Here is an 18801-nt window from a genome sequence, read left to right on the forward strand (position 1 = left end):
AGCTCTAACTTCCTTCTGTGAAGTGTCAGCCTTGATGGTGGATGGTCTCATGGTAATGTTGGACCAACAGGTTTGTTACGTGGTGATGAGCGAGAAGGATGATAGGATGTTTAATATTTGAGTCTATTTCAACCTTATCCAGATGCTCCCCCACCCACTCGCAGCATCTCGTGGCTGTCAAGGTACAGGTTCAGTGTCAGAAGTGGGCTGGATTTTGGAATAGGCCTCTAATTCCATGGAGTAAGCATTTTGTTATGCACCTGTAGAATCCCTCTTTCTGCTTGGAGAAGGCTTTCTGGAGCGCTATCTGTGAATTTGCCCTGCAATGCAGGAAGTGGATAAACACTGCTATACCTCATAGAAGAGATTTCCAACTAGAGAAATTTTCAAAGGTGATTGGCTCTAGGTCATAGTTAAGGTGTCGTTTTCCTGTTTCCTTGATCATTGTCATGAAACAAGTGCCCTGGATGGCTGTGTCTTTGTCCTATCTGAGTGGTTTACTGAGTGCTTGAGCTCAAACGTCAGCATCTTGATCCAGTTCTAGAAGGTCACGGTGCTCTGGTCTCTGTGCTGTCGGGCTCTTTGGGTGAACCAAGAACTTGGGACCTTTTAGCCAGGTCAATTCTGCAAACTGGGATTTAGGGACTGGCATGATCTGCTGGGTTCATGTCTGTTGGCACATAACACCACTGCTCTGGACTTGAAGACTTTCTGATCCTGTCTACTCTATTGCTTACGTAGACATAAAAGCATCTGCTTTGGTTGTGAATGTAGCCTAGCACCACCTTGCTAGCCATATAGAAGTTAGTGTGTTGTAGTTCAAGGCCTATTGTTTTGATTATTAGGTCTTAGAGTTCTACAGCCAGCATGGTGCCAGAGTTCCACTCTTGGTATGATATGACCTTGTTGTGGTGCTAGCTTCACCTTTCCCATGATGAAGTTGACATGAATATCACCCTCCCCACTGTAGACTCTGATGTATGTCATGGCTGCTATTATCTATATGGACGCATCTGAAAAGACATGCAGCTCTTTCTTCATTGTGGTGGCAGATGAGATAGGAACATGCATGCATTGTACACTGATGCTTTGAAGACTACTCAGGGAGGTATGCCATGACATACCTCCCTGAGTAGTCAAAATTGAGGTCTTGTAATCCCTTGACACAGTCTTCAGGATTGAAGGCTTTTAGCACTTTTTCACTATTGGATGCTATTTTGTGCAACCTGAGGTTGGCTACCACTAGCATCTGACATGTTATTTTCAATAGATCTAGGGCCTCTGTTGGAGTAGGTACAGATTTTAGACCATCATCAATGTAGAAGTCTCATTCCCTCAAAGCATATATCATCTACACCATATTTGGCCTCACCTATGTGAGCAGTATAGTTGGCGATTGCAGGGGATGAAGCATCCCCAAAGACATGCACACGCATTCTGTACTCTGTGATCCATTGATCGTGCTTGTTCATCACTGAACCACAGGAAGCACAAGTAATTGCAATGATCTTCCCTGACAAGCAATGAGTAAAGCATCTGTTGGATGTTGGCCATTATGGTTATAGCTTCCTTTCTAAAGCAAATAAGCATACCTAACAGGCTGTTGGTAAGATTGGGTCCTGTAAGAAGGACTTTGTTCAGAGAAAGGTTTTAGAACTGTGTGCTTGCATCAAAGGCGACTCTTATCTACCCGGATTTTGTGGATGGTACACTCCAAAGAGCATTTTTCATCTGTTCTCTGAGTTCGGGCAAATTCAGCATGGTCCGCTCTGGACCATGAACTCCACCAGATGAATGTTCATTACAGACTTCCTGTTCATGAGTCATCTCAGATTGAAGAGGTGAGAGAGACATTGCTCATGGTTGTTAGGCAGGCACTGTCTGGGTGCGCGAAAGGGCAGTGGTGCAACCCAGCTTCCGCTAGCATCCCGTTAAAGTTTCTTTTCCATAAGCTGCAGTAAGACTTTGTCCTCTATTCACATGGCTAAGTCATTGTCCTCATTGCTGGTCTGGAATACTATCACTCCTAGAACAGGGTTGTCTGTCGAAATCATGATGTATTCTTGGCATGGGTTCAAGTGGGATGCTCTGCCATTACTAAGAATGGTGATCACAAAGATATTCACCTGGCTTGGGGCCTGCAGCTAATTGACACAGACCATTTCTGAGATAACTCATCTGAGTTCTGGGGAGCAAGTGGGGAGCCTATTTGGCCTCTAACCATTCCATGGCAAGCGAAACCGTCAGAGGTGTCCACTCCCAACAAGAGCAGTATTTTGGCTTTGGGTTCTAGGGCAGGAAAGGGATTAGCTATGTGTTTCAGGTTACTGCAGGTGTGCCAGAACAGTTCAGATTTAAATGCAAACAAAGTCTTTTTTCTTTCCGTACAATGAAAAGGATAGAATTTGGGAATGTAGATTCTTTTCACTCTCAAAGCATCTTTCTCAAAGGGAGTTTGGGAATCAATATATATCCCTTCTCTTTTCACTGTTCTGATACAAGGGTAGGAATGCTTGTCTCAAACAGATCAAAATTCCACGCAAACAGGAAAATCATGCAGATTGTGTTTATTGTCTGGTATCTTCATATCATAGATCTACAGCTGAGATGAAATTCCTCAGAGTATATATTCATAATCTGTCCCATTATACGTGGGTGAAAATAGATTCATTTTTCCCCATCTTCCAGATGCTGCATGGTCCTTTATTAAGACTTTAAAAATGACCACTGGTCTGCATGGCACAATTACCCAGTAGCAGAGATATAGCTCTAACTATATTTATATCATAAATAATGTAGTTATGATAATAGATTTATTATCATAACTACATTTCCCATAATGCAATCTCTTAAAGAGACAGCTCTTAATCCAAGCTAAATATCCCTCTAGTCCAGTGATGGTGAACCTTTTTTTTTCCTTGGGTGCCGAAAGAGCGTGCATGCACACTATCGTGCATGTGCGAGTGCCCACACCCATAATTCAATTCCTGGGGAGGGCAAAAACAGCTTCCCACAGCCCCTGGAAGTCCTCTGGAGGCCAGAAATGTTTCTCAACTTCTGGTGGACCCAATAGGCTCATGTTTCATCCTCCACAGGCTCCAAAGGCTTCTCTGGAGACCGGGGAGGGTAAAAATATCCCCCACCACCCCCACTCCCCCAGAGGCTCTCTGGAACCCAAAATGCCCTTCCAGAGCCTCTGTGTGAGCCAAAAATCATCTGGCCAGCACACACATGCACATTGGAGCTGAAGTAGGGCAATGGCTCACATGCCAACAGATATGGCTCCATGTGCCACCTGTTGCACCTGTGCCATAGGTTCGCCATCACTGCTCTGGTCTATCAGCACACATAGAGCAGACATCTGTTAGAACGGTGTCAGTAGCATTTTAGTTTCATGACTTTAAAAAGTCTCTTTCGAAAATACAGTTGACAACACATACCGGGTATTTTAAACATTTTAAGATGGGTGTGCCATTTCTTCATTGCATATACCTCACCAAGAGACTTATCCAGGTTCCTTTTATTTTTAAACGGCAGACCTTTCACACTCCCCCTGCTTTGGGAGTCCCAGTTTCCTTTTCTGAAATGGTCATTCTTACCCAGACAAATACCCACGGGCCTCTCTCACACTGTACAGAGATATGTGTGTATATCATGTGTAGTTAGACTCCTAATGGCCACTCCAAGCATTACATTTTTCGAAAATGTCTTGCCTCTTAAGTTATTTCCTTAAAGAGATGTATATCACGTAAATGCACTCACTGAGAAGCTGTTCTTGGCTGCAGATATACTTCACTGAGTATATGCTCAATATTGCACGCAAAATGTATAACTTTGTGAGATGCAAAATGACCTCCAAATTAAATCCATTAAGGGCCATAATGGGGGAGGGGGAGGCTGCAACTTGTCTGAATCCATCGAGATCACCCTATGATCAAAAACTGTGAATGTCATCCAGTTAGGTAGAGCCACACTAGAAAACAATAGAAGTGTTTTCAGACAAGAGACAATGAGCTATGTTCCCTGGCTATCAAGAATTAACAGGAAAGCTTAAGCCCAGATTTTTCTGTCTTATGATGTGCTTCTGAGTTGCTTTAGGAGGATGAACCGGAAGCGATGGCAGGAATCCTGTGATGTTAAGCTCTGGTTCTTGCCAAACAGTCAAGAGGTAAACCAAGTCCATTTCAAAGAGAGCTAGGGCAGGATCAACTAGTGGGATTTCCTTTTCATTAACTCCTCTGCTAAAATTCAACAATAGCAATATCATTTAGACTTATATACCACTTCATAGTGCTTTTACAGCCCTCTCTAAGCGGTTTGCAGAATCAGCATATTGTCCCCAACAATCTGGGTCCTCATTTTACCCACCTTGGAAGGATGGAAGGCTGAGTCCACCTTGAACCAGTGGTGAGATTTGAACTGCTGAAACACCTATAGATACATACTCATAGTTTTACAGAATCCTTTCCTTGGCTTCTTTTTCCATACCTGACCAAAATTAAGCTCAGGGTGGGAGCAGGGGAAAAGTAACCACAGAAGAATGTCAGTCATAAATAGAGGGGGAAATGGTGAAACTCCTGCTAACACATCTTATCTTCCCTTAATTCTCGCAACTCTTTGGCAATGATAGAAGCTTGAAGAACAGATGTTCTAGCAGCAAAGCTAGTTCTTCCCTCAAGTTTTCTTACTCAAAGAGGAGATAGAACAGTATTCAGGAACAGCAAGCATTAAGCACTCCTGTAATAATCCAAACAACACCCTTGCTTTAGTTGTAGGGTTGTCACTGACTATAGACATATTCCTGGGGCTTTCACTGCAACTTCCAACTGGCTGTAAAATGTGTGTTTCTGGTTCTCAGGCAGTTCTCAAAAGCATATAAACCTGACAGTAAAGAGGATAGACACCATTATTACATGTAATTGCCTAAGAATATTATGATATGCTCTGGAGGACAGTGCTACTCAAGGGAAAGATGGGGCTGTAACTTCACCGGGAGGGAGGAATGGAGCAGTTCTGAATATTGCCACCGTTTCAAGGAACAGCTTCAGAGAGAGCCAATAGGGAAAGCAATTGTGGAATGTGTCACGTGTCACAAGCAACCCAGCCCAGGCACCAGGGACTTCAGAAAGTGGTCTAATTAGTTTTGAAATGAGGATTGGCATTCTGACTCTCCTTACAAGCTTGGGAGAAGGAAAAGAAGAGGCTTGTGAGCGCTGTCATGCCGAACCCCAAGATTGGGAAGGATCTTGCGATCATGGAAGGGTGCAAAATGGCCACCAGGCAGGGGCCCTACCCTGCCAAAGATTCAGAATTAGAGGCACAGCTCCCAAGGACAGGGGGTCGCTTCCAACCATGCCTGGCTAAGAGAATGCTGTGCTGGGGCATCTTCTCTTTAACACTCTGCTTTTCCTTCCTCCAATTTTGCCCCTTTACCTTCTTCTCCTTTTTCTCCTTTTCCTTGCCCTCCACCTCCGTAAGTTTTGAGGATTCCACCATGTCCACAGCCACTACCCTTGAGTATATCCCCACCTCAGCAGGAGACCCGAAATGCCAGCGCCCGCGCACCCTCTTGCGCCAGCAAAGCCTCCAACAGCCACTCAGCCAGCATCAGAACCCCAGCCACAGCCAGCCCACCACCAGCCAGAGCCTGGGTCACCTGCAGTCCCACACCAACTCCTCCTCAGCCACTGGCAACCCTCGGGGCTGTCGGAGTGGGCAGTCACGGCAAGGGACCTCCGCTGGCTCCAAGCAGAGGACAGCTGGTGGCCGTAGCCGCTCCAACCCTGGGAGCTGGGATCATATGGTGGGGCAGATTCGGAACCGAGGCTTGGATATGAAATCTTTCCTGTAAGTTTCTTTGCTCTTTTCACTTTCTTTCTGTGTGACTTGCATTTGTTTATTGCTCTGTTTGGTGAATGTCCACTTTGATAACTGCGGTGCAGTTAGCTTCAAGCTGATTGCAGACAAGCCGATAATTTGCCTGCCTTATTAGTCTGTCCTTTGCTGAGAAGCAACTTCTGCCTTTAAACTCCTCAGAACTTGTAATTGTGGAATGCGGAAGAGTCAATTCTCTCGGTACAGAAAAGACACTTCCTAATTCCAGAGGAGGAGGTTTTTCTGACTCTTTCCTATTGCAACGATTCTAGTCCTTATGCAGTTTCATTTCTTTCACCTCTCTAAAATGCTCAGTGAAAATCTTCCAATGTTTTTCACTTAACAGCCACAGATACAGACTTGCAGTCCTCTCAGAAAACAAGTACCTCGTAAAGTGTTTAGAATAATGGAGAACAAGGTCTCAGAATAAGGGTCAAATTAGACAATCTTCTAATTTATTATCTGTCTGGGTAATGTAATTTTCTGCATCATTTGAGCAACACGGGGTGGGGGGGTGTTGCAGCGGAAATGTATAATTGTATCACATCCTCAAGTTTTCAGAAGTTAATTGGGGGCTGCGGGAGGGGGTGGGCTAGAAGAATGAAGAAGCTAGAGCCACAAGTCTGCAGTTGCCTGTGAAATGCAGTTTGCTCACCTCTGCTGATAAAGGACAGACCCATGCCACTGACTCTTGAGGGATTTGAACTGCCTGATCTCCCTGGAATAATTTTGCCTTGAGTGGGAAGGAGAAGAAAACTAAGTGCTAACGGGAAAATCTTTTTTGTGCACTGACCTTACGGGAGAGCTGGCAAACCAAAAGTGATGCTTCGCTCACTCTCCTTCACAAACAGTCTTGGTTTTCTTAATCATGACATCCTGCCCATCCTTCTTGCTGTGAGTTATAAAAGAAGATTTATCAGAGCAGCTTGAAGTGTCCGTTATTTTTAATCTGTTTTCAATACTTTCCCTGTTGATGACAGTTTCTAAATTCCAAGCCTGGAAAAAGAATCCAAAGCTTTTCTCTTCCCTTATCAAGAGGTGTGACAAAATCCATTATTTTCTTTGGAATGGGGTATCGTTAACTATCCTTTACATTTGGTTTGCCTGTACAATATTCTTTCTCTTATCTTTTAATCTAAATAGGACATAGCAAAGCAGGGTTGTGGAGTATGTAAATACCACAAAGTACATAGACATGTGTGTACTTGTTTTCTGTGTTTCCATACCTGCAAAAATCTATAAGTTGTATTTTATATTCCAGCAGCTGAACACTACACTTATATTCACATATAGCTGCACATCGGTCACAATATAACACAAACACAACTATATAATACTAGCAGTAATATATTCTCCTTTCTTGCACTGATAGTCAGGAATAGTTGAGATCAAAAATTCACATACAGACAGAGATAATTGGTTTAGCCAACAATACATTGCTTAGTGAACCTTTCCTCGTGAATTATGTTTCAAGGTGCATGAAATTAAAGCAGCATAACAGGTCCAAGATTGTTAAAAATATTTTATTAGTCAGCTTTATAACATTATTGCAAGAAATTATCTGAAATTGTGTCTGTAGTGTTAGGGAAACAGAACCATAGTAGAAACATCTGGTAAATGTATTATACCTGTATAGGAATAGTGTTTATTACTAATAATTGCTGTTTCTTTAGATATTCATATATTCCCAAATAGAGCTAAAAGACAGTGATGAGGTACCCTTGATAGCATAATGTCTATCAAACTTTCTTGCAAATAAACATAATGATTATGAGAATGGTAGCAGGATTGAAAGGTAAATTGTGAAAAATCAGAGGCAATTAATGTGTTTAGTGAGAAGAAAGTTAAGAAGAAGGAAAACATTATTTAGAAGAAAAATAGAATAGAGAATTACTCACAGATATCAAAGAAGATAAGAAGAGCCATGCTGAATCAGGCCAAAGCCCGTTGAGTCCAGCATTCTGTGTCACAGAATGGCCCACCAATTGTACATGGGGATCTTGAGCAGAAAGAGGAGGCAAAACCCTCCCTTTCCCTTGACCCCCAACAAATGGTACCCAAGGGAATCCTGCCTGCCTCAACCAACATAGAGGCGGCACATGGACATCCGTGTGCAAAGTCATGTGCAAAGGCTTTTCATTTAAAAAAAATATTTTGGCCAAATATTAGTAGAATATTTTAACTTTAACATCAGCATTTGAGCAATATAACATTGGTAGTAATATCTGATATTCTGAAGTTTTCAGGGAACAGCTTGGCAAATATTTTTCAGGGCAGGATCTTATCCAAATCGGTGTTTAATGATATTACTTCTAGCTCTTTTTAAATTAATTATTACATTTAAAACATTTCTTAAGTGCTTTATTAGTGCAACAGAGATAGCAGCTATTCTTCATAGACATTTTCTGTAAAAGAGAGATTTTTTGTTGTGGTTGTTGGAACAGGAGACAACATTATCTTGCTTTTCCCCAAGGCTAGATTTTTCCTTTTATTAACAAAAGAAAAATGTAGCTGGACGGATTGATCCGTCCAGCTTGAATTAGGAATAGACATTTTGGAGAGAGATTGAACTCAATTGTGCATAAATGAGGCTGCACTGAAATACTTTTGTGAAAGATTTCCAATAGTGGGGGTCCAATATTTAATTGGTTTATATAGCAGTGTTTCCAGTCTTTAGCTGAAAGATGCACATTATGATGATTTATCAATACAACAAAGTCATGATACCCGTATATACAACATAATCAATTTTAGGCACGCCACTCAATATGTTTTCTTTGGGATGGTTTTTATCGATATCAACCTTAAATAGTTTTCCATGATTGGAGTTAGGGAGAATTGTTTTTCTATCTATGCTAATGAAATTTGTAGGGAGTTATTTTTATGTCATTTATCACATTTGGAACCTCCTGTCTCCTTCACTAGAAAGGTACTAATATCACTCTATAAAGCCTTAGTTAGATCACACCTGGAGTACTGCATCCAATTTTGGTCGCCACAATACAAAAAAAGACATTGAAATTCTAGAGTTGATTAGGGGACTGAAGACTATAACATACAAATAACAGTTGCAGGAACTGGGCATGGCCAGTCTGGCAAAGAGAAGGACCAGGGGAGACATGATAGCAGTGTTCCAATACTTGAGGGGCTGCCACACAGAGGAGGGGGTCAAACTATTTTCCAAGACACCAGAAGGCCAGACAAGGAATAATGGTTGGAAGCTGACCAAGGAGAGATTCTATCTGGAAATAAGGAGAAACTTTCTGACAGTGAAAGCAATCAACCAGTGGAACAGCTTGACTGCAGAAATTGTGAGACCACCAACAATTGAGACGTTCAAGAGAAGATTGGACAGCCATTTGTCTGAAATGGCGTAGTGACTCCTGCTTAAGCAGGTGATTGGATTAGATGACCTTCAAGCTCCCTTCCAACTCTAGTATTAATCTAATATCACAGATGGACTCCAATAGTGATAGTGATGGTAGTGGTGCTCTCAGAAGTATATATTAAAAAATAAAAGAAAGAAAGAAAGCTCACAGCAGTTTACAAAAAACAAGATATCATAAAATGCAGCATTCAAATAATAAGACTATGATAAAATCCAGAAGTCAAAAAAAAAACAATAACCAAAAGATGAAGAAGTGTCCAAAAATGACTTTAAAGACTTTAAAGAGGACAAGGAAAGTAAAATGTGTTTGTCTGCGACTGAAAGGACATGATAAATAGTGCTAGACAGGGCCTTTAAGAACTGTGGAACAAATTCATTTATTCATTTTTGTTTCTCTTGTCTTACAGATAGAGATAGTGATATATAGAGAGAGGCATAGAGATAAAATTTTACAGAGCCAGTGTTTTTACTTCCTAACCAATCAGTTCAACATCTAAAAACCATCAGAGAAAAGCCTACAATCATTTAAGGCAGCAATTTTGAGAATTCCAGCTGGATAGCCTGAGCAACTCTTCCTCTCCAATTAATGAGGAAGTGACAAAAAAAAGAAAGCATGGTTCCCTCCTCATTTTTGCTTCCTTCTTGGGGAGCTTTATTTAAAAGGACTACAGTACACAAATTAATAGCCAATGGCCCTCTGTTCTATTTTGAGAGAAATGGTGGAATGGCCCTACAAAGGCTTTGCTGCATTTATTTATTATTGATTGATTGATTGATTGATTGATTGATTGATTGATTCGATTTTTTTTATGCCGCCCTTCTCCTTAGACTCAAGGCGGTTTATAACATGTTAGCAATAGCACTTTTTAACAGAGGCAGCATATTGCCGACACAATCTGGGTCCTTAGCCAACCAGGATGGAAGGCTAAGTCAACCTTGAGACGGGGATGAGATTTGAACTGCTGACCTGCAGGTCTATCAGTCAGTTTTAGTGGCCTGCAGTACTGCACTCTACTCACTACACCACCCCGGCTCTATTGAGACAGGTAAAGCCCGAGGGAGGGACAATAGAAATCTGTCTATCTTGCCCAAGCATTTCAATTCGCCTAAGAGAAGTGACGAGGTCAAAGCCCTATGTAGAAAGTGCCTCTAGCTTTCTCTTCATTTACATGGTTCCTTGTTTATAGATAGATTTCATTTGAGCTCTGGGGGATTGTGGTCCTCTCTGCACAACATCATTTGCTTATTGATTGGGGTGGGAAGCTTCCATTAAATAAAAACAAGCTATTTAGCCCAATTGATATTCCTTCTCAATAAGCTACAGCTTTTTAGTACTCTCACTCTCCTAGCCCAAACAGAAGAAAAGCTAATACCTTTAGGTTTATATTTAGAATAGAATGGAATGGAATAGAATAGAATAGAATTTTTATTGGCCAAGTGTGATTGGACACACAAGGAATTTGTCTTGGTGCATATGCTCTCAGCATACATAAAAGAAAAAGATACATTTGTCAAGAATCAAGTGGTACAACTCTTAATGATTGTCATAGGGATCAAATAAGCAATGAAGAAACAATCAATATTAACAAAAATCTTAGGATACAAGCAACAAGTTATAGTCATACAGTCCTAAGTGGGAGGAAAAGGATGACAGGAATGATGAGAAAAACCTGTAGAAATAGAAGTGCAGATTTAGTAAAAAGTCTGACAGTGCTGAGGGAATTATTTGTTTAGTAGAGTGATGGCGTTCGGGAAAAAACTGTTCTTGTGTCTAGTTGTCTTGGTGTGCAATGCTCTGTAGCGATGTTTTGAGGGTAGGAGTTGAAACATTTGTGTCCAGGATGCGAGGGGGTCAGTAAATATTTTCCCCGGCCTCTTTTTGACTCGTGCAGTACACAGGCCCTCAATGGAAGGCAGGTTGGTAGCAATTGTTTTTTCTGCAGTTCTGATTATCCTCTGAAGTCTGTGTCAGTCCTGTTGGGTTGTAGCACCAAACCAGACAGTTATAGAGGTGCAGATGACAGACTCAATGATTCCTCTGTATGATTTAAAAAGAACTCTGGGTTTCCTTGTACCCAGTGTCAATGTATTTATCCTTTCCAGGCCCGAAGGAGGCTGAAATAATAAGGCCTTGCTGTCTATAGTCAGCAGGCAAAATATTCATTGTGACAAAGATCACATCTGCACCTTTTAAAAAGAATTCTATATGTTACATATTTAGAATGAAAATTAAAAACCTCATTTAAGTCAGTGACACTCAGGCAGGTTTTTTTGTTGGGTATTGGTTTTTTTTAGCAACAGTAAGCAAATGCTTTGCCACCTTTACTGTCAAGGATGTTTTTCAACCATCCAATCTAGCCAAAGACTCTGGGATTCTCTAAAATCTCCCAACCAAGAACTAACCAGACCCAAGTGCTACTCTCTGGTGAACCCTGTACAGAATAGAACAACAATCAAAGGATCAGATTAGATTAGATTAGATTAGATTAGATTAGATTAGATTAGATTAATAATATAATAATTAGAGTTGGAAGGGACCTTGTAGGTCACCTAGTCCAACCCCACTCAAGCAGGAATCCCTACACCATTTCAGATAAATGGTAGTTCAATCTCCGTTTGAAAGTAGTTGATCGCTCTTACCGTCAGAAAGTTCCTCCTTATTTCCAGGTTGAATCTCTCTTTGGTCAGCTTCCATCCGTTATTCCTGGTATGGCCTTCTGGTGCTTTGGAAAACAGCCTGACTCCCTCCTCTGTGTGGCAGCCCCTCAAGTATTGGAACACTATTATCATGTCACACCTGGTCCGTCTCTTCGCCAGACTAAATCCAAAGTACCCTAAAATAGTACACCAGTTATAAAATCTGTGGTATAAACAATGAACAATTGTTCAATGTAAATGGACAAGAGAAAAGCTAATTAATCCATTATTTCACAAGGATCTCACAAATGTCACAAATGAATCTCAAGCAGCACCATAGACCCACCCCTTCCCTTGCTTTGGGTGTTGCTAGTTTTTTCCCTCTTTAAAAGAAAAACTCCTAAACATTAGCCAATCTCTCATTTTTCTCTTTAGAAAGTGGATTAGTTATAACAACTTCTTTCATTAAAACTAGCAAGGAAATTGAGAGTACCCGGAAACAGAATAATCTTTATAATAATTTAATGAAAGTTATCTAGAAAATGGAAACTTAAACACCAGTATAAGAATGGATCTCAGCTAATGCTAATGACAAACACTTAATCTTGTTCACAGACATAGAAGTGGGAAGGTACACTCATGATCTCCCTTTGATCAGTACCTATAAAAAATATAACGCAGCCTAGGATGACATTAGGACAGTTAGCTATTGGCCATTCTTGATCTGAATGTACATATTGTACATTGTAATATATGATGGTGTTAATAAATAGTTCCAGCTAGATGGGCAAATTGAATCTCTTTGGAGAATCTCCTTCCTTGCCTTTGTCAATCTCTCTGCTAATTTTTATGTAGAAGCAGGACATCTGGGAAAAGATTAACAAGAGTCATAAAATGTCAGAATAGCTTTCCCTCTTCATTGTTACATGTTTCCCCATAAGTTGAGTGAGCTTCATTTTCTAAATTCAGTATGTTACAATAAATCTTGCCAACTGGCTTACTTTGAATTGGAAAAGGTGACGTACTCATAGAATGGGATCAGCAAATGAATTGCTATTCTGAATGTGCCACACCTCACCTGAAGGATGTGCAGCTGAATATGATATTGTCGTATGAACGTTGTTGTCATCTGGTAGGTGGAAATCATTGCATGATGGCTGGCAAACAACAAGGCTTAAATTATTGATAGCAGATATTCCCTTGTCAGTGAATACTTGGTAGGCTTTATTCTAAAGCCAAGAAACAGTGAGCAATTTGCTACACCAATGGTTTTTTTTAGTGGAATACAGATCCTGGTGAGATTTGCCTTTGTATTTCCATTTGCATTCTTTCCCCTCTGTATTTACAAGATATGCCCATACCCAGTGAAGGGTTACCAAACTTTTTACTACCACACTGTGGGCGGGGCTTATGCGGGACACCCTGCATTTTCTTTCAATATATTTCAATGCAAATTGGGTGCTCTGGGGTGGAGCTCCAATGCAAAGAGGAAACATGCCGGCAGTTTGTGGAGTGGTGTCAACTGGTCCTGCCCACCCAGGTGGCCACACCCATCCAGTCAGCCATGCCCAATGAATGGCATCAAGCTGGCCATTCTCACCCAGTTGGCCACACCCACCCGGCCTCCCAAGGTCAACCACAGCCCCGATGCAGCCCTCAATGAAATTGAATTTGACATCCCTGATGTAGGGAGAAGGTTTCAAGTCCTGCAGAAAGTTTTCCAATTCCAAAACAGAAATTCTTCATTGTCTTCCAGGAGTCTATATCACATGGTATTTCTGAATGTATAATTCATTTGAAACAAAATGCAGTCTGTTCCCATGTGGTAGTAAATGTAGTAATTAGTAACTGAGAAAAACAGGCACTGAGAACTAAATGTGAACTTGACATGATTTATATGACATGGTTTATATTCACATACAATGAATAGGGAACTTGCTATCTCTCTGCTGCCAAAACTTTTCAGCTTTCTCAAATGTTGTAAATGCTTTAAAATCAGTTTTCTTTTAATTTTGGTAGCCTGTTATGTAGCTAACAATAGTTAGTGGCTAACATCTTCTATTTAATAAATTTCTTAGGATGATTTAAAAAGACAGCAGTTAAGACAGTTTAGAGCAGGGATGTCAAGCTTTATTTCATTGACAGGTGCATCAGGTTGTGTCTGACTTTGGGGGCTGGGTGAGCTGTGGCCTGGGTGAGTGTGGTCAGCATGATGTCACACATGCTGGGGGCACCTGTGGCAGCCCAAGTGCTCTGCAGTTTTTGGTTGCAACAGCCTCCTGCAACCATCTGCCAGCAAAAATGGGGCTTGGAGGGGCCACATGAGGCCCTCTCAAGCTTCATTTTCACTGGCAGAAGAACTACAGACTGGTCCTTCACTGTTTCTAGGGCAGTCCCACAAGCCAGATCTAAGCACCCAGTAGACCTGATCTGGCCCCCAGGCCTTTAGTCTGACACCCCTCGTTTACAGATTTAAAACACAAGGCAGGATAAACAAAAACAAATCCATGGAATAAAGCCATTCAGTAGAAAAGCCTTCAGGGTCAATCGGAAAAAGCTGACTCATTTCCCAATGTATTTTTTTAAAAAAAATAACACATGATCCAAACATATTATGAAAGTTTATTAAGGAATGCATCACATAAGATTCCACTAAAAAATACCAATTTTTCCAATTACTGCACAGTTCAATACTGAAAATTGAACATACCTAGAAGATCCACCTCTTATTGCACATCTTAAAGATGCTCTAAATTCCTAGACCTTTTGCTTGTGACTATATATTGGGGTCATAACCATGATTATGGTTATGTTTTTGGGGAGGAAAATAGGAAAAAGAATCTGCTTACCAGGTATTCATCTGGCTAGTGTCCTTAGTTTGGTCAGCTTCAGCATATTATTTTGTCCCCTTGTTAAGGGGACAAATTATTAAAATTTGTCTGAGAGAGTAACAATGAAAGGGCTTACAAGCCAGTAACAGTTGGGAATATCATTAGCACCTGGAAAGAAACAGTCTGAGTAAGTAGAGCAATGGGAAAAACCCTACAAAAACTTAGGGCTTGGAAAACATTCTTCTTTGCAGATAGTAACAATTAAAGAGCTTGCAAGCAGGTAAAAACTGGGAACATCATTAGCACCTGGTTAGGGCTGGAAAGAAACTTACTCAGAGCAAGTTAGAGTAATGAAAAATCCCTACAAAGACAGGGTTTGGAATACATTCTTGGCAGAGAGTAACAATGAAAGAGCTTGCAAGCCAGTAAAAGCTGGGAACATTGTTAGCACCTGGTTAGGGCTGGAAAGAAAGATTTGGAGCAAACAGAGAATGAAAAAAAAATCAAAGACAGGGTTTGGAAAACATTCTTCTTTTTAAAGAGTAGCAATAAAAGAGCTTGCAAGCAGGTAAAAACTGGGAACATCGTTAGCATCTGGTTAGGGCTGGAAAGAAACTTGCTCAGAGCAAGTTAGAGTAATGAAAAAAACCCTGCAAAATGCTTGGAAAACATTCTTCGCAGAAAGAAACAAAGCCTGCAAGGTAGGAGTTGTGAAAATCGATAGTAGCTAGTAAGGGCTGGGGGGGGGGGGAAGCTACCTTCAGAGTATAAGACGCACCCAAATTATCAGCCTCTTTTAGGGAGGAAAAAGGTGCATCTTATACACCGAAAAATACAGTACAGTAGTTCAAATCAGCCATAGTAATTCAAATATATAATAGGGCATTAATTTTTAAACATTGACATATTTTTTCCATCTGGAACAAGAACATCTGGCTTTTGAGTTAGTACGAACAGTAGAATAATCCTTGCAAAGGGAAGTAAGACTTGTTCCAAGTGTTAGCAGATACTGTATAAGGTCAAATGCTTTCCAATCTGAACAGGAAACTGTAAGTAGCAAACCCTTAGTTTTAGTGATTGCAGAATCAGATGATTTCATAGAACGAATAAATCAAACCTAAAATTCTTATTACAGAAATCTGAAAAAGCAGACTCACAGATCAGTTTATACTGTATATTGCATGTAGCAGACACCATTTGAAAATTTGAATTGGGCTAAATGTGATTACAGTAATCCCTACATTGTCTCCACCTGTTGCTCAACCAATGCTGAATTTTAGATGCCCTTGGTCTTGAATTCACCAGGCACAATTAGAAGTTCATTCATGAATACCAAAGAATTCTCCATTCTGACAGATCTTGGAAAGAAAAACTGGTATCTTTTCCATTCCCTGTGGTGATGTATATTAACAGAAAACTAAGAATAGATCTGAGTATGTCATGCCAGTAGTGTTTGTAAAATAAAGCAACAATTCATAAAACTATTGTTTTCAGAGAGGATGATCTTTGGGGCAATGTCTACATAACAAAACTTTCTCTTTCAACTTCTCAACCCATCAATTCTACAGAGTGTTTCCTATGTCTCAATTTCTATCCCATTAATCTAATGCCTTCTCAGTGTGATGAACCTAATTAACATGGTTGCTGAAAATTATGAGCATTGCAGTCTAATATATCTAAGAAAGTCTGCTTAGGAAAGGCTGATCTATTCTCTATAAATATTTTGTATCATTATTATGAAAATGGCTTTAATTGGAATAAATGAAATGAAGCTAAGGATAGATCATAACTGCAAGGAAAATATGTATTTAAGCTACTGTAAATTAGTCCCTTGATGTTAGGAATGAAATAAATCAAGACATAACTAAGATCCAGGGTACACATTATGGTCAGTTCATACTGCCAAAACTGTTTCTATGTCATAGCTACAACCTGTGCAAATTTGCTCTTTGCTTTTTGGCCAATATGGGAACAGAATGCTAGATTGTGTAGGTTTTGGTCCAACCCAGTCCAATACTCCTCTAAAATTTATCCAAAGTGATAAAAACCAAAATGATTGCAAAGAGCTTCAGAAGGGTCTCTGACAACTGGGTGTATAGTTAGCCAAAATGCAAATGCAATTCCATTTAACTTCAATGAGGCCCCATAGATTCACCTATACACTGAAAGAGTCTGAGTCATCAGGAAAAAGAAGTTGAGGTCATTAATAGTGGAAAGCCCAATGAAAATGTTAATTCAGTGTGTGGTGTGTATGAAAAATATAGATTCCATGTTAGAAATCATTAGAGAACAGCTTAGAAATAAAAGTGCCAATCTTATAATGCTTTTGGATAACCCTACGGTGTGCCCACATTTGGAATACTGTATACATTTCTGATTATCCCATCTGTCAAAAGGCATAACAAAGCAGAGACTTAATGCTCCTTTTTGAACCCACTCTCAAGATAATAAGAATGCTTCCCATTTTGAAGGATTCGGGAGTCAAAATGGCTAAGCCTGTGGCATGGCACATAAAGGTTTTTTATAACTCTTTGTTTCAAAGAGCATCCCTGTCATTATTTGTTACAGTCCCTTCTGTTAACCTAACAGTTATGTTTGGAAGCAAGACAAGCTCCTCAAATTAAGGTCCTGGTTTTTCAAACTCAGGGGATGCAGAAGATATGCAGAGCCATATACATTTGTGAATTAAAATAATCATTAATGAAAACAATGTGACTGGGCTTGTGAGATGACATATTTTTAACTGCAGTTGTGGAACAGTGAGGCACAGAGAAACTAAGAGTCTGGGAGTCTGTGATTGTCTTTGGCTATTATTGAAAGTGAGAACAAGCACTTTAGCCTTTGTATCACTTTAGATTCTGAAGTGTATAGAAGGCCCCTGAAGATAGAGCAAGCTGTCCATTACATTTTTATGTGTGAATAACTCATTATAAGTATTCTGAAGGACAAGTGTAGAGTTAAGGTGCCTTTCCTATCTCTTAAACTATATTCTCCTTGCTTCCTTCTATGCAGCTGTAAGATACATAAGCATTTTATAGATCAGCCTGAGAAAGTCTCAAAAACATGGGGAAGGTTGAGAGGAGTTAGGGCAGCATAAAATACACATAGAAATCTTTCCTTTTCTGATAGACAACTAACATTGGCAGAGATGTTCTTCTAGATATTATGAACTATCTCAGTCACCCAGCTGCAGACTCCTCTTCTTATTTCATTAATTTTTAAAATGGCTGCCAGACTGAACACTCCTGAATGTATATCTCATCAAACATATGGTAAATCAGTCTAAGAATCAAAACAAAAATGTGCCCCCAATCTTGCTTTAGCACTTCAGAAAATGAGTTGCTTTACCTCTAGCTATTTTGGGAATTGCCTGCTTCATCTCTAATCCAAACAACAAAGCTCCCTTGAGAATCTCTAGGTTTCTATGCGTACCCACCAAACGACAGAAGAGAAATAAACCACTCTTTAAAGTTTTTACTGAAATTTTAAATAGATTGATACTATTTGAAGAGTTTCTCCCCCTTTCCCCAAAAACATGAGTTACACAATAGTTTCTGAGAAATGTACAATTTGCAAATGTGGCTTCTCATTCTGAGAAGATGGTGCTTAACAAACTTTGGGAAAGTAGAAGTTACACTCCCTAGCCTGCCTATAATGGGGGTTCAAGGTTTAATATGGCAACGTTCAATATTGCTGCATATAGAAAGTTGCTCTTTGATCAAACCCACAAAAGCATTTTTCCTACTCCAGCAAGCTCAGAATTTGAGACACATCCCAAAAAAGATGAATATAAACCTCCATTCTTTTCCCCCCTCTTGTCATAGGCTGGAATCATAAGAAGAAGCACCCTTCTTATGACATGGGATTCCACTACAAAATTTTAGTGCAAGTCCCAAAAAAATCAATTCTCAGCAATACAGCTGTATAAAACTGGATTGGAGAGAATTTGTAGCTAATTTTGGTAGCATTTCCTGATGACGTGGTCTGATTCATAATCTCACCCTGTGCAGAATATTAATGTTACAAAATATTGGTTCACTCTTACTGGGCTCATTGTCCATGCAACTTTCT

At 40.1% G+C, this 18801-nt stretch overlaps 1 protein-coding gene across 3 annotated transcripts in view; it reads left to right on the forward strand.

Moving 5' to 3' along the window:
- Positions 1 to 18801, forward strand: part of SYT7 (synaptotagmin 7) — a 320744-nt gene that overhangs the window by 229486 nt on the left and 72457 nt on the right. The window contains exon 6 of one of the 3 annotated variants that reach the window (XM_070767163.1): positions 5479 to 5847. The exons of the other annotated variants lie outside the window; for them this stretch is intronic. Coding sequence (XP_070623264.1) covers positions 5479 to 5847 — 369 coding nt within the window. The remainder of the gene's footprint in view (positions 1 to 5478; positions 5848 to 18801) is intronic. 3 annotated transcript variants of the gene reach the window in all.

This window comes from Erythrolamprus reginae, chromosome 1 (assembly GCF_031021105.1).
Source record: "Erythrolamprus reginae isolate rEryReg1 chromosome 1, rEryReg1.hap1, whole genome shotgun sequence".
Taxonomy (NCBI): domain Eukaryota; kingdom Metazoa; phylum Chordata; class Lepidosauria; order Squamata; family Dipsadidae; genus Erythrolamprus; species Erythrolamprus reginae.